At 44.7% G+C, this 17,019-nt stretch overlaps 1 protein-coding gene across 2 annotated transcripts in view; it reads left to right on the top strand.

The window, feature by feature from the left end:
- The first annotated feature begins 5,681 nt into the window (after positions 1 to 5,681).
- LOC147117210 (protein phosphatase 2C-like domain-containing protein 1) overlaps positions 5,682 to 17,019 on the top strand; it is a 31,004-nt gene continuing 19,666 nt past the window's right edge. Inside the window, exons 1-2 of one of the 2 annotated variants that reach the window (XM_085988006.1) lie at positions 5,682 to 6,209; positions 8,085 to 9,212. In XM_085988006.1, the coding sequence (XP_085844132.1) occupies positions 8,168 to 9,212 (1,045 nt within the window). In that variant the 5' untranslated portion in view covers positions 5,682 to 6,209; positions 8,085 to 8,167. The remainder of the gene's footprint in view (positions 6,210 to 8,084; positions 9,213 to 17,019) is intronic. The other variant, XM_085988007.1, reaches the window with a different exon arrangement.

The following is a 17,019-nucleotide window of genomic DNA, read 5'->3' on the forward strand; positions in this document are numbered from 1 at the left end:
CCCTCAACCTTGCTATCTCCCATGGACTCTCTACTCCCATGGTCTCAATCACATGCAAGGCCAACCCGAACACTTTCTCTTCCTCACCAACCATATCCCACTACCCCTTACCATGCATAATTCCTTCCACAACTGCTTCTGGAAAAAACTCTCCCCCAAGGCACTTAAAACTGCACTTTCAAACTTCCAACTGCTTAGGTATTGGTTGTCTATTCCCCACAATACATCTGCAGTCATCCATCACCTCAACCAATCCCAACAATTCCCCAACAAAACCTTTATTCCCTCCCAGCAGGCCAATTCATTAAGGATTCTATAAACTATGTTTACACAGAGAAAGAACTCTGACTACTGAAGCTGTGCTATTTTTTGTCCATGTATATTCCCTAATAATAATAATCAAATTTAGGTAACAGTGGATCACTCCTTACTCTAGTTTCTAATAAATTGTTTCTAAGACAACGTCTAGCAACAAAGTATGCCTTCATAAAATAAAGGGGGCATGCAACAGATAATTATGGTTAAGCCAAAAGACTTTATTTCACATTAAACTCCTGCAAAGTAAATATTTTGTGTCCATGACTGAATAATTTTAAAGAAATATCTGAACATGCACTTCTGAGACCTGACCTTGTCAGAAAAATACACCATCCTATGAACAGAATTTTGACTTATTAAAACATGACATACTGGGTCTGGAAGTCTGGAAGCCTTAACAATCAAAAGATGTAAACAGCATACAGGCTTTTGAGATAAGATAGGTTGTTGACACTGAAACAATAGCCCTATTGAAGCAGCAGGTTGGCGGTTCCAGGAAGTCTGCAGCTTGGAAAAAACACAATAGCCATACCCAGCTATATTGTATTAAACCAACACTTCGGAAAGAAGCACAAAACATTAAAGAAACATGTGCCTTTGTAAAAATGACATAAAGTAAAAGAAACACCTGACATCCAATGCAACAGGAGACACGATTATATGTTACAACCAACTGAGGTAAATAAGAATTGCATAGATCACCCTAGTTGAGGTGTTTTTAATTTACACATTGTAAAAAGAATTGCACAGAATGCCTTCGTAAAAATAACATCAAATGAAACATGGGAGGCAACAGCCATCACATTGTTTTTGTGTTGAACTTGGAACACCTAGGAGACATGAAGCTTGTGGCATAACCAGTTGAGGTGTTCTAAATACAAAAGATACAAATAGAAGACTATGATAAAGATGACATCAAATAGAACCACTGCTGTCACATTGTTTTTATGATAAGCTTCGAACACCTAAAGGAGGAGACATAGGACTAGAAATTCGGTGGCGCCCCATTTGGGGCGCCAAGCTCGCCTGGGCGCCAGAAGTTCCGCCCCGGAAGGAGCCGATTGCGCCAGCGCGATATTCAGTTTCAGCACCCCAAACGGAAGCGGGGCGCTGCTCGAGGCGCCCCTCGTCCCTCTTGGGGCGCTGAAACTGAATATCGCAGCGCAACGTGCCGCAGCGCCACACGCTGCGGCACGGCGCGCTGCGGTACTGCAGGCCTTCCTCCCCTTCTTAAAGGGGAGGGGCCGGCACCAGCGCAATCAGGGATCGCGAGTGCTGGCAAAAGAGCCCGGCACCGAGGAGAAGTGCCGGGCTCTTGGGGCACAGCCAACACTGCCCGGGGGGGCTCAGGAGGCCGGGGATGGTGGCGCAAGGAGGTGCTGGCAGGCAGCCAGCAAAAAAATGGCCGCCCCACACCTCCCCTTTAATTAGCGCCACTACCGCCGCAGGTCGGCCCCCCTGAACCGGTCGCAAATTGCGACCGGCGTTACAGCGGGAGGCGCGACCCAATATCGCGATCAGGGCGGTAGCGGGGCGCTGCGCACACCGATGACATCATCGGTGGTGGCGCAGTGCTACAGGCTAACGCCGCCATTAGCACCCCGCTAAATTTCACGGGGGGCGTGGCCAGTGGCGCTAAAGCCACTAAGTGCCCTCTTTGGGTGCTAACTACTGGCGCAGCCCACCGAATTTTTAGGCCATAATTCTTAATGCTACAGTTGAACTGACAGTAAGAATAGAAGGAGTCAACAGAAAAATGACTAGAGATAATTAGCTTACATTAGCAGAAAACTTCAAAGGATATACCACTGCAGAAAGGGTATAAATATAGAACTTTGCTGAAAGAGGCAAAGCGATTCTCACGCTTCAGAGGCAGGCTCTGTAAGTTTAGAACTCTTTGAGTCTCGGGGATCAAAGGTATTTGATTTTGGTGGATATTCTGGAATAAGACTAAGAAATGTAAAAATGTAACAAAGTTAAGATTTGAGAATAAGAATCTCTGATAAGAATTGTAAGTTTTCTGTATTTGGAACTGTTAAATGTTGCGACTGAATCACCAGCTGTAAGTTACATGTCGGTTCTTTAATAAATCTATATTTTTTTAGAATTGCCTCACATAGTACTTCTGTATCAAACTCGTGAACTCAATCTCTGTATACTCTTTGGTGAGGAGTTGCAGAATTCTGGAGGAGTTTTCCGGACCCTCATAACATCCGGAAGGTTAGTCTAGTTAAACTTATTAGAAGTGCTATCTGGAGGACAGTAACCTCTTCAGGTCGTTCCTTTCCTTTAGGGAGAGATAGTCTGAACCTTTAGACCCAATTAAGCGTCTTTAGGATTCAGCTACCTCTAACTTTAGTTGAAGGTGAACGTCTGGGGAATACGCCTGATCTGGGGTAGCCCGAAAGGGGCTAGGACTAGTAATGATCCTTTCAACCTGTGTCAAATAGATCTGCTGCTATTTTTTTCGAAGAGATTTTCAGAGTAATTGAATGCAAGTTGTTACCCTAAAACCTCGTGTGTAGATGTAAGTTCTTCTTCTAGGTACTGGTTTAGTCAGATTAAAATTATTTGAAATAATTCTAATTCAGTGCTCACATTACTTTTTGAAAAATGATTAGTGCATTTAGCTGTGTTTTTTCTGATAGGTTTCTTTAACTCTCTTTTGTAATAACATGACTATTGTGTCGGGAAGGCTTGTTTTATATTTTTCTGACAAATTGAAATATAACCTTTTTTCACCCATTTTATGCCTTCTTACATGTCTCTGCGCTTCGTTCCAGTTCGTGTCAACGGAGAGTCTTCTTGTTTACGGCAGTAGCGCGATTTCATTGCAGCGGGCTAACTTTTGCAGTTACTGCCCGGTCTCTGCTGACACCTCCCCACGGGTGAGGAGCACAGTCTTCAGCCCCGGGCCCTACTCAATCTGCAGCAGGTAAGTGCATGCACCAAGCGTCCGCCAGCACGCGGCGCCCGCGCGGGCACCCTGCCTGCTCTGCCGAGGGAGCATCCTTTCCAAGAGGCTGCGATTCAAGAAATGGAGCCCGTTGGCGCTGGAGCAGATCGACTTCGTGCACGAGCTGGAAAAGTCACACAAGATGTCAACGTGGCCGTTTACAATATTGGCCCAAAATTTGCAGTCCTGCAAACAAATCTACGAATTTACTTGGTCGTCTGGGAGGTTCGTGCTCCTGTGCCTCTCTGGGTACCTGTGGGAAGAGGCCTACAGATCTCACAGGCACATGCCGTTCACAAGTGCCCTTGGGATCACGTGGGCCGGCCCAACCAATGAAAGGGGATTCCCCATTCATACTTATGGGTATTCAGTAGATCCGGAACTCCCATAAGTATGAATGGGGAATCACTTAAAAAAATACATGAACACATGAAATAAAAAAATGTATGTATTTAAAATTAATTAAAATGCCATTTAATTAAATATTTTCAACAGAAATTTAATTTTTTGGAAAAAAAAGTATATGTTTTAAATAAAAATAAACTTACCTTATTGGACAGGGTTTTTAATGTATAAATGAGTGATAACATTTCTTTTTTAAAACTCTTACGCTGGTAAAAGCAGGCGTAAGAAAATAGCACAACTCTCCACCCGCAGAGGCCCATCTCCTGGGGGTGCGAATCATCTGTCAAAAAGATTCTTGACAGATCGCAAGTTCCAGGTTTTCACGCATGCGTTTGGCATGCCTCAACCCAGAACTTGCGCTGCCCCTACGGACGCGTGCGTACCCGCAGGTGCCGTAAATGACGGCCTGTTAACATTAAATGTGAAAAGCCCAAATAACAACAGAAAATGCTGGAAAAACTCAGCAGGCCAGGGCAGCATCCATGGAGAGAGAAACAGAGTTAACGTTTCAGGTCGAAGACCCTTCGTCAGAACTGGAAAAAAAGCAGGAAGAGGGATAGATTTTAAAGCAAGTGGGGGCTGGGAAAAGGGGAGGGGATGAAAGAACAAAAGGGAAGGTCAGAGATAGGATAGAAAGCAGGAGAGATTAAGAAACATTGAGAGACATTAAGAGATATTCAAGGAATAAAGGATGGCTCTGGATGAAGTGTGAATGGCCCTGGCAGAATGAAGGACAGCTGCCATGTGGGAGGGAAGAAAAAAGCTCAGACGAAAGTGTGGGTTAAAAAAAAGAAAGGGAAAATAAATATATGTATAATGATGATAGGGGCCGAGGTTATGATCTGAAATTGTTGAACTCTATGTTGAGTCCAGACGGCTGTAGAGTGCCTAATCGAAAGATGAGGTGCTGTTCCTCGAGCTTATGCTGAGCTTCCATGGAACAATGCAAGAGGCCGAGGACGGTGAGGTCTGAGTGGGAATGGGGCGGTGAATTAAAGTGACAGGCCACCGGGAGCTCGGGGTCCCCCTTACGGACTGAACGGAACTGTTCCACAAAGCGGTCACCCAATCTGCGTTTGGTCTCCTCAATGTAGAGGAGACCACATCGTGAGCAGCGAATACAGTATACTAAATTGCAGGAGGTACAAGTAAATCGTTGTTTCACCTGGAAGGGGTGTTTGAGGCCCTGGACAGTGGGAAGGGGGGAGGTATAAGGGCATGTATTGCATCTCCTGCGCTTGTATGGGAAGGTGCCGGGCGAAGGGGAAGGGGTGCTTAGGCTGGTAGAGGAGTGGACTAGGGTGTCGTGGAGGGAGCGGTCCCTATGGAATGCTGAAAGGGGCGGTGAGGGGAAGATGCGTTTGGTGGTGGGATCACGCTGGAGGTGGCGGAAATGATCCGTTGAATGTGGAGGCTCGTGGGGTGAAAGGTGAGGACAAGGAGAACTTTATCATGGTTCCGGGAGGGAGGGGCAGGGGTGAGGGCAGAAGTGCGGGAGATAGAACGGACACGGTCGAGGGCCGTGTCAATCACAGCAGAGGGGAATCCTCGGTTGAGGAAAAAGGAAGACATGTCGGAAGCACTGGTATGGAAGGTGGCAGCGTCAGAGCAGATGCGGCAGAGACGGAGAAACTGGGAGAATGGAATGGAGTCCTTACAGGAGGCGGGGTGGGAGGAAGTGTAGTCCAGGTAGCTGTGGGAGTCAGTGGGCTTGTAGTGAGTGTTTGTCAATAACCTATCCCCAGAGATGGAGACAGAGAAGTCGAGGAAAGGAAGGGAAGAGTTGGAGATGGACCATGTGAAGGTGAGGGAAGGGTGGAAATTGGAAGCAAAGTGAATGAAATTTTCTAGTTCAGGGCGAGAGCAGGAGACAGCCTTTAATACAGTCATTAATGTACCGGAAAAAGAGGTGAGGGAGGGGACCCAGTAGGATTGGAACAAAGTGTTCCACATAGCCCACGAAAATGCAGGCATAGCTAGGACCCATGCGGGTACCCATAGCCCGTCCTGTTTACTGAAGAAGTCCCGCTGTCCCCAGCCTGCCTGAGTGGGAATGCCTGCATAAAATCCCTCGGGTCTTGTTAGGACGGAAATGTGCTTTTTTTTGGAATTCCAGATGCTTATGTGTTTTTACCGCGGCCGGAGCTCGGTGCGGGTCGGTCGGGCTCGTGGTTTCCAAAGGTCTAGCCCGTTCTGGTTCTAGAACGGCTAACAATGGCCGTACGTTCCTTCGCATTGTCCGGCGAAGAACGCGCCTGCCTCCCCGGGTTCCATCCGCTCTGCCGCGGAGTCGCATATCGCTCCAGCGACAGCCCGGAGCAAAGGCACCCAAGACCGCTTTTGCTAAAGCCTGTTGGACACTAGGCAGACTATTGCGGCTGAGGCCCGTAATGAAAGCTCGAAGATCGGTCGGAGCGGTTGTTACAGCTTACCGCCTGTCCACTAGAAATCGCGGCTTCCCAATCCCCGAACACAACTGAGAGCACCTCGGAAGCCAGTTTATGTGTTATGGGAACTTTGCACATTGCAGGTAATGTGGTAACTGAAAAAATAGCCGGCTAGTCGCTTTTGAATTTTTAGTCAGAGGCAGCGCAGATTCATCAGAATGATAAGGGGGCTTAAGTGTTAAATTATGAGGTTGCATAAACTTGCCGTGTGTTCCCTTGAGTATTGAAGATGAGGGTAATCTGATGGAGATGTTTAAAGGATTTGAGAAACTATTTCCTCTGGTAGTGTATCAAGAACAAGGAAACATATTTATGGCCCGACTTTGCGTTGATAATGATGGCAAAACTGTCAGCGTTCATTGTCAGTGCTCCTGTGTCAACTGTGGCTTAGTTGGTAGCACACTGACCTCTGAGAAGGTTGTGGGTTCAAGTCCCACTCCAGAGAGTTATGTGTCCTGGCCAATATTTATCCCTCAACCAACATAACAAAAACAGATTATCTGGTCATTACCACATTGCTGTTTGTGGGACCTTGCTGTGCGCAAATTGGCTGCCGTGTTTCCCACATTACAACAGTGACTCCACTACAAAAGTACTTCATTAACTGTAAAGTGCTTTGAGATGTCTGGTGGTCGCGAAAGGCGCTATATAAATGCACGTCTTTCTTTCTGTGAAAAGATAGCAACTTCTGGTGTTGCCGCATGCGCAGATAAACGCAAAAATCCAGAAGTTGCGGTCAGTCATTCCCTGCTCCTCCACAGGCTGCGCTGTGGAACTCCCCAGAGCTGGCAATCAATTCAAAACCCACTGAAGGACAAAAACTTCCCCTATTACACTGGATATCACTGTTAAACCCCCCCCCCCCCGCAAAAAAGTTAAGCCTTGTTGAAAGAGGTGTGACTAGATTTTTAACAGCATATTGACTGCTGAACAACTGTTCTGGCCCTGAAAAACTAACTTTATATTTGTGGAATGTCAAATTTTTCCACTAGTATGATAAAAATTGCATAGTTTTTTTAAAATATATATTTTTAAAGTTTGTTTATGATATTTCAGCTTCTACCTTAATCCTATGTGTATGTCCCAATCTTTATTTCACTCTCTGTAAAATTTATAGAAAGTAAATTATAATCTCTGCATTTTGCTTTCTGGTTTGCTGTCTGTGAGAATTCTTGGAGATTCGCTTGATTGGCGCCAGATTCAAACTATTGTCGGGAGAGCTAAAATTCACGCTACAGAGATCGTTGGATATTTGTCGGCAGCTTTCTTCGAGGTCAGCTTGCTGCCAACTGCAAATTCCTGGCCATTTCCCCTCCTTTCCGCCCTTTCCCGCAAACAGGCTTCCCTTTGTCTTCACCTTCCATCTCACAATCACCCATATTTGCCAGATTACCTTCCAGCAGTTAAAACATGATCTCGTCACCAAGCACATCTTCTCTTCCTCTCCACTTTCTGAAGGGATAGTTCCCTCTGGGGTAAAAGATAATGCTGGAAACACATCAAACTCCTGCAACGTAAATACTTTGTTTCTATGAGTGAATAAGTTTAAAGAAATATCTGAGCATACACTTCTGATGGCTGACCTGTTTGACAAATGGATCTGCTGCTATTTTCTTTCTGATGAGAGAGCTTCAGGACAATTGAATGGAAGTTGCTATTCTAAAATGTTGTGAGTAAATGCAAGTTGTTTTTCTAGGTACTGGTTTGGTCAGATTAAAAATATTTTTAAATAATTCTAATTTGGTGCTCACGTTACTTTTTGAAAAATTCTGTCAAACATTTGCGTAATGCATTTAGCAGTGTTTTTCTGATAGGTTTCTCGAACTCTCGTAATAACATGCCTATTGCGTTGGGAATGTTTGTTTTATATATTTATGATGACTAGTTGAAATATAACCTTTTTTTCATTTTATGTCTTCTTACATGTCTCTGCAACATCGTTCTGCACTTCATTCAAGGTCGTGCCAGCGACTGTATACGACAGTAGCGCGATTCAATTGCAGCATCCTACTTTGCCTTTACAGTTACTTCTTATACCTCCATGCAGAACATTAAAATCCCTCCGAAATCACCCGAAAACATGCCTTCAGCCCTGCGGGTTTCACAAGCCCCAGCACCCGAAAACATGCGTTCAGCCCTGCGGGTTTCACAAGCCCGAGATAGGTCTCAGTGCGCCGTGCTGACAGTGGCATGCTTAACCTGTCACAAGATGCTGCATGCACGGAATGTCCGTCACCACAAGGCCCTGCACCGCACGCTTGGCGAGCTGCAGTACCGTGCGGGCAATCGCCCAGTCAGCCTGCTCTCCCTCCGACTCCGCCGGCGGAGCATCATTGCCAAGGGGATGCGATCCAAGAAATGGAGCCCGCTGGAGCTGCAGAAGATCGACTTCGCTTACGAGATGGTGAAGTCACACCAGATGTCAAGGTGGCCGTTTCTAAGAGAAAAGCCCATCATGTGTACTGAAGAAGTCCCGCTGTCCCTAAGGCTGCCTAGGAATGTCTGCATAAAATCCCTCGGGATCTGTCAGGACAGGAATGCTTTTTGGAAATCCCAGATGGAAGAAGCTTATGTTTTTATGGATTGTTACGGTGGCCGGAGCAATACGTGGTTCATCGGACTCTTTGATGGCTATTGTGGAATATCTGCGGCAAAGTTCGCTTCCAAAGATCTGCCTCTTCTGATTCTAGAACAACTGACACTGGCCGGACATTCCTACGCGCTGTCCGACAAAGTACGAGCGTATCTCTCCGGGTACGATCTGCTCTTTTCTGAAAGCACCGCCGAGGATTCGCACATTACTCCACCCTCTTCAGCAACAGCCGAGCGCAAAGGCACCAAAGACCACCTTTATGGAGCGATCCACGTGGCTTTTGCTAAAGCTTTTTGGAAAATGGACAGAATATTGCGGCTGGGGCGTAATGAAAGTTCAAAGGTTCGATGGAGCGGTTGTACAGCTACCACCTGTCTACTAGAACCCGCAGCTTCCCAAGCCCCAAACACAACTGAAGCAAATGAGGGCAATGCTGAGAGCACCTCGGAAACCAGTATGTGTGAAATCGGAACGTTGCACATCGCTAATGCAGGTAACATGGTAACTGAACCAATAGCCGGCTGGTCACTTTTACATTTTTATTAAGAGGCTGATTTGTAACACATCCAGTCAATCGTTGCTGTTGCAACAGATCAATTAACGTGTGTCTTGTGTACCCACGCTGTTAATCTAACTCAATAACTTAAAAAAAAGGTTAAAGACCAAATATTTATAAGCTGCATTATTAAAAATCGCTATTGTATGAAATGGGTTTTGGCAACTTTTGACAAATCTCAAAAGGACTTCATTGTGCTTGGTTCTCACAACTGGTAATTCTCCATTTCACTCTAAAACATCTCAGACGATGTTCTGCTGTGACCATTCACTGTCTGTGCATGTATATGAGAAGACAACATTGACATCATATTATTTGGCTGTAATCAGCAGTTTTATACATTCGACTCCCACTCGATCAACCTGCTGCTTAGGCTGAACTTGGAGCGTGTAACCTGTACTTTCTATTTGACCCTGAACTGAGCCTTATACAATGGCCAAGACTGCCTTGTTCCATTTCTAGAACTTCATCTACATTGCTGTTGGTCCCATTATCCACACCTTTATCACCTTGGAGATTAATTTCTCAACTGCTGGCCTTACCAGCCTCCCTCCCCATCTCCACCCTTCATAAACTTTAGCTAATATAAAATTAAAATAAATTTAAAAAACTGCAGCTGTTGGGAATTTGAAACAAAAACAGAAAGTGCTGGAAATACACCTGTAAAAATAACTCAGTCAACATCTGTAAAAAAAATAAAAGACAATTTAATGTTTCAGGTGTGACCATTTGTTAGAGCAGAAAATTGAAAGATAAGCAAGTATTTCTACTGTTGATAAAAGAGGGGGTGCCAACTCCAGTTTTTGTATCGGAGCTTCTGAAATGTCCTCCGTTTCCTCAGCTGAGGTTCCCCTGAGCATTGGTCGACCTGACTCTTGACTGCTTCTGCTCTTTTTCCCATCCCTCTGTTCTCCATCCTTCCCTCTCCTTTCACTGAAACAGGTTTCCCTTTCTCCTCACCTTCCATCTCACAATCGCCCATATTTGCCAGATCACCTTCCACATGATTCCCCCACCAAGCACATCTTCCCTTCATCTCCACTTTCTGAAGGGATAGTTCCCTCCGGGATTAAAAGAGAAAATGCTTCAAACACTCAGCAGGCCAGGTAGCCTCGGTGGAGAAAAGATCATAGACCTGAAACATTAACCTAACTTGATGCTGCCTGATCTGCTGAGTGTTTTCAGAATTTTGTTTCAGATTTCCAGCATCTGCAGTACTCTGCTTTTTGTTTCATTTTTCCTCTTCCACCACTCCTTGCAGTGTAACTGTGGCAGATACAATACCTGTTCATTCACTTCCTCCAATCTTCTATCCTGTATTTGCTGTTCACTGTGTGGTTCCCTCTACATTGGGAAGATCAGATGCAAATTAGACAACTGCTTTGCTGAATGCCTCCATTCTGCTCCCAAGTGTTGCCTTGACCTACCTGTGGCTCACTATGTAATTCCCATCCTGACCTTTCTTTGGCCTCCTTAACTGTTCCAACCAGGCTCAACCTAATCTTGCAAACAAAAATGATGGACAGTCAAGAAAATGAAAATTAAGACCAGCTGATCCACCAAGCCTACCACACAGTCAACCCTCCTGCAGCTATGTAATCTCCTGGGAAAGACACAAAAACAGATCAAAATCCATGGCTAATTGAGGGAAAAAGTCTGGAAAATTCCTCACCAACCCCATTAGGCAATCAAAACTAGTCCAGAAGATAACAATGGCCATGGTTTATTTTAGTTAGTATTCCAAATTACTTTTTATATGTTGTGATCGCCGCCCCAGCCAGGAATTGGTCCTGCTCTCTTTTGAAGATATACAGTGAATCTGCATTCACCGCCCAAGCTGGCAATTCATTCCATAGGTCTGCTATCCTCTGGGAAAGGAAAAAGTTCTTGCAATCTAGTCCTGCCATTGCATAACTTGTACACATGATCCCTGGTCCTCCCTGGTCCTTTCTATGTTATTGAAATAATTTGTCAATAGGAACACAGTCTAATCCCTTCCTTATTTTAAACACTTTTATCAGATCACCCCAGAGCCTATGCATCTCTAGAGTAAATATACCCAGTTTTTTAAGCCTTTCTGGGTAACAAAGTGGGTATCATTCTAGTGTCTCCTCTGAATCTTTTAGAAAGCCTCCATATCACCCACCTTGTGAGGGGACCAAAACTGGTGTATTTTGTTTTATAAAGAATCATCGTGATAATGCAACCTAATACCCTATTTGCTTTGGCTATCACTTCATGGCATTGCTTGTGAACCTTAAGTGAATTATGTACTATAACAATGAGATTTTTTTCTTCTCAACAGACTACAGTTCTCTACCCTGTAGGGTGTAAGTATACTTGGTCTTTGTGATAGTCCTGCCCATATGCATAACATCACATTTATCGAAGTTAAATACCATTTGCCAAGCGTGGCTACATTCCTCCATTGTATCAAGATCCACTTGGAGTAGTTTATTCTCCTCCATCTTTGTATTGTTTGCGTAAGGTTTTCAATAAGGCTCTTGAACATTGAAGTTAGATTTCATAGGTTTATTAAGCATACAGTACATGCAGTAGTACTTAAACATAAACTTAAAAGGTCATACTTACAACCATACCTGATGATAAGAACATATGAAATAGGAGCAGGAGTAGACCATTTGGCCCCTCGAGCCTGCTCCGCCATACAATAAGATCATGGCTGATCTTCTACCTCATCTCCACTTTCCTGCACTATCCCCATATCCTTTGTTTCCCTTAATATCCAAAAATCTATCGCTCTCTGTCTTGAATACACTCAATGACTGAGCCTCCACAGCCCTCTGGGGTAGGGAATTCCAAAGATTCACCACCCTCTGAGTGAAGAAATTTCTCCTCATCTCAGTCCTAAATGGCCGACCCCTTATTCTGAGACTGTGACCCCTGGTTCTATACTCTCCAGCCAGGGGAAACATCCTCCCTGCATCTACCCTGTCAAACCCTGTAAAGAATTTTGTATGTTTCAATGAGATCACCTCTCATTCTTCTAAATTCTAGAGAATATAGGCCTAGCCTACTCAATCTCTCCTCATAGGACAATCCCCCCATCACAGGAATCAGTCTGGTGAACCTTCGTTGCACTCCCTCTATGATAAGTATATCCTTCCTTAGGTAAGGAGACCAAAACTGTACATAATACTCCAGGTGTGGTCTCACCAGGGCCCTATATAATTGCAGTAAGATGTCTTTACTCTTATACTCAAATCCTCTTGTAATAAAGGCCAACATACCATTTGCTTTCCTAATTGCTTGCTGTACCTGCATGTTAAATTTTAGTGATTTGTGTACAAGGACACCCAGGTCCCTCTGAACACCAACATTTCCCAATCTCTCACCATTTAAAAAATACTCTGCTTTTCTATTTTTCCTACAAAAGTGGATAACTTCACATTTCTCCACATTATATTCCTTTTGCCATGTTCTTGCCCACTCACTTAGCTTGTCTATATCCCCTTGATGATTGATTGGGGAATCAAAGTGTTACTGTTCTGAGCTCAGTATCTTAAGTCTTTACAAATCCAAATACTCATTACAAACTCATTTATAAACTACCTGTACCAGTTTTTATACATTTCTCTCACCCCCTCTATGTGACAATCCACACAATTCTGCATTACATAATTATATAAAAGTTAAAATACAACTTCATATAAGAAGAATTTAATTGACTTATCCTTTATCAATAACTTTAATTTTCCTTATTTAACAAGCTCTTTCCAGTGGGCTAACCCCTTTAATTATAAGTCTGTCTTTATTTCTGTGTCATTGGTACCAATTAAAAAGGATGATGTATGCCCAGATGTTTTCCTTTGCAATACTAACACTGTTATCAAATGATTAATTTCCCTGAAACTTTAGGAACCAGTATGCAATATGCGTGTCTTTTATCAAGTCCCTTATTCGTTAATTCTGAAAGTGATCATTGCTGCAGTATCAGCCCTGGCCCAACAGCCCAGTGGTACTTTACATTGGCTTATACTTCTCTGCTTAACAGCAAAGGCTAAAAGTTAACATTACCACAATATAAAGAGAAATCAATAGTAGCACAACATTAGTAGATTGCAGGACAATCTGATCAACGGGCCTACTAAGCTCCAAATATGGCAGGCACGAAGTGCATGCACATTTTTGGTCAGAAGTCCGCCTCCAGCCATATTGGATAAGGTAGATGCGATGGCGGTCGGAGCGCTCATTGGGAACATTTAAAACTCAGAATAATGTATTCGAATTAGAGTCTCGTGCTTCCTAGAGGACCTGTTTACAATTTTCCTGTGCTTCACTCGCCACGTGCTGAACTTGCACAGCACAACATGACGCTAAACGGCAGGAAGGCCTCTCTCACCAGCGCTATTTAAAGGGAAAATGCTGTACTTAACGGTTAGTTGCTGGTTTATCATTTTAGGCTGCTAGTTGACTTCTGGGTATTCTTTAGTGTGTTTTATCACTCAAGAAAGGTCGCTTTGTCTAAATACAGAAAGATTAGGCAGATGTTGCACTGTTGTTGTTTGCCTCAGAAATAATCTAGCTGCAGACATGGGTGCTCTCATAGGGCTGCCTTCAGAGCTGGAGAATGGGGGGGGGGGCAGCAAGGAAGACACCACAGAGAAGGAGCAGCAGCCTAAAGAAAAAGGAGGAGGAGGAAGGCACCGCGCTGGAGGCCAAATCCACAGAGGGAATGCAGGGAACACTTCTACATTAACTTTACTCAGGAGCAATGTGTCTTCGCTTCACCAAGCTATGTCACCTGCTGCAGCCACAATGCGAGCCTCGAATCAGCTAATGCACAGCGCTGCCTCTAGCTGCCGAGGCCCTCAACTTTTATCCCACGGGCTCCTTTCAGGCTGCACCAGGTGACATCAGCCACATCTCCCAGTTTGTAGTACAGATGGGGTTACAGATACACAAATCACTAAAAGTAGCAACGCAGGTTAATAAGGCCATTAAAAAAAAAAAGCAAACAAAGCACTGGGGTTCATTTCTAGAAGGATAGAATTGAGAAGCGGAGAAGTTATGTTAAACTTGTGTAGAACCTTGGTTTGACCACACTTGGAGTACTGTGCACAGTTCTGGTCTCCATATTCTAAAAAGGACATAGAGGCACTGGAGAAGGTGCAAAAAAGATTGGCTAGAATGAATCTAAAACTGAGAGATTATACCTATTAGGAATGATTGAACAGGCTGGGGCTCTTTTCTCTAGAAAAGAGAGGACTGAGAGGTGACCTATAAAGGTCTTTAAGATTGATAGGATAGACATAGAGAAGCTTTTTCCACTTGCAGGCGAGACTAGAACAAGGGGCCATAAATAGTTGGTGAATAACATAGATGCATTTAAGGGGACGCTAGATGAGCACATGAGGGAGAAAGCAATAGAAGGATATGTTGATGGGGTTAGATGAAGAAAGGTGGGAGGAGGCTCGTGTGGAGAATAAACATGGCATGAACCTGTTGGGCTGAATGGCTTGTTTCTGTCACTGAGGCTCTCTAAGCCAGGGGGAAAACCTACATCTCTTTGGACAGAGCAAAGCAGGACGAGAGAGCTCTAGGTTTTGACCCTATGTCAGGCTTCCCCAGGGTCCAAAGTGCCATACGTGCTCCTTATCACCAGCCTTTAGCGATCGAAAGGGGTTCCACTCTCTCAACGTATAGCTGGTTTGCCACCACAGGCAGCGCATTATGCAAAGTCTGTGCCTGCTGTCCTGGCAGCAGTCATGACTCTTTCATCCTACACCAGTTCTCTGTACCACCTTTATTCCAACCAGGCTGCCAAGTTACAGGCCAGATATTGGGTGACAAGAGCCATGCCCTCCAGACATGGCTCATGACTCCTGTTAGAAACCCGCCACAGCTGGCAGATCATGCCTACAACAAGAGCCATAATGCCATAAGGAACATTATCAAGCAGCCAATCTGATTGCTCAAGCAATGTTTCTGCTGCCTGGACTGTTCCAGAGGAGATTTGCAGTACACCCCTGAGTGGGTATCCGGATTTGATGTTGTTTGCTTTGCCATCATGAGGGCCCAGCCTTTACCACAATCTAGGCAGCAACAAGTGCAGGAGGAGGAGAGGCAGCAGCCACCAATGCCCCTAACTGCCAGAGCTCTCCGAAACCAGCTCATCGAGGAGCGCTTCACCTAAATCAACCCTCCCATTCCCCAGACACCAACAGCTACACAATCCTTACCACTTTCCTTACAATCATAGAAAGTTTCAGCACGGAAGGAGGCCATTTCGGCCCATCGTGTCTGCGCCGGCCAACAAAGAGCTATCCAGCCTAATCCCACTTCCCAGCTCTTGGTCCGTAGCCCTGCAGGTTACAGCATCCCAAGTGCACATCCAAGTACTTTTTAAATGTGGTTAGGGTTTCTGCCTCTACCACCCTTTCAGGCAGTGAGTTCCAGACCCCACAGCCTTCTGGGAGAAGAAATTTCACCTCAAATCCCCTCTAAACCTTCCACCAGTTACTTTAAATCTGTGCCCCCTGGTTTTTGACCCCTCTGCTAAGGGAAATAGGTCCTTTCTATCCACTTTATCTATGCCCCTCATAATTCTATACACCTCAATAAGGTCTCCTCTCAGCCTCCTCCGTTGCAAGGAAAACAAACCCAGCCTATCCAGTCTTTCCTCATCACTAAGATTCTCTACTCCCGGCAACATCCTTGTAAATCTCCTCTGTACCCTCTCTAGTGCAGTCACATCTTTCCTGTAATGTGGTGACCAGAACTGCACGCAGTATTCTAGCTGAGGCCTAACTAGTGTTTTATACAGTTGAAACATAACCCCCCTGCTCTTGTATTCTATGCCACGACTAATAAAGGCAAGCATTCCGTATGCCTTCTTAACCCCCTTCAGGGATCTGTGGACATGCACTCCAAGGTCCCTTTGTTCCTCTACACTACTCAGTGTCCTACCATTTAATGTGTATTCCCTTTCCTTGTTAGCCCTCCCCAAATGCATTACCTCACACTTCTCCAGATTGAATTCCATTTGCCACTGTTCTGCCCACCTGACCAATTTATTGATATCTTCCTGCAGTCCACAGCTTCCTTCTTCAGTATCAACCGCACAGCCAATTTTAGTATCATCTGCAAACTTCTTAATCGTGCCCCCTATATTCAAGTCTAGATCATTGATATATACCTCAGAAAGCAAGGGACCTAGTACTGAGCCCTGTGGAACCCCACTAGAAACAGCCTTCCAGTCACAAAAACACCCATCAACCATTACCCTCTGCTTCCTGCCTCCGAGCCAGTTTTGAATCCAACTCGACACTTTGCCCTGGATCCCATGGGCTTTTAACTTTGTGACCAGTCTGCCATGTGGAACCTTATCAAAAGCATTACTAAAGTCCATATACACTACATCAAACACACTACCCTCATCTACCCTCCTTGTTACCTCCTCAAAAAATTCAATCAAGTTTGTCAGACACGACCTTCCCTTAATAAATCCGTGCTGAGTATCCTAGATTAATCCATGTCTTTCTAAATGAAGATTTATCCTGTCCTTCAGAATTCTTTCCAATAATTTTCCCACCACCGAGGGTAGGCTGACTGGCCTTTAATTACTCGGTTTATCCTTTTCTCCCTTTTTAAACAAGGGTACCACATTAGCAGTCCTCCGAACCATACCTGAAGCCAGAGAGGATTGGAAAATGATGGTCAGGGCCTCTGCTATTTCCTCTTTTGCTTCGCTTAACAGGCTGGGATACACTTCATCCGGGCC

Source organism: Somniosus microcephalus, chromosome 5 (genome assembly GCF_052327205.1).
Source record: "Somniosus microcephalus isolate GS21.2 chromosome 5, FLI_Smic_1.0, whole genome shotgun sequence".
In the NCBI taxonomy this organism is placed as follows: Eukaryota; Metazoa; Chordata; class Chondrichthyes; order Squaliformes; family Somniosidae; genus Somniosus; species Somniosus microcephalus.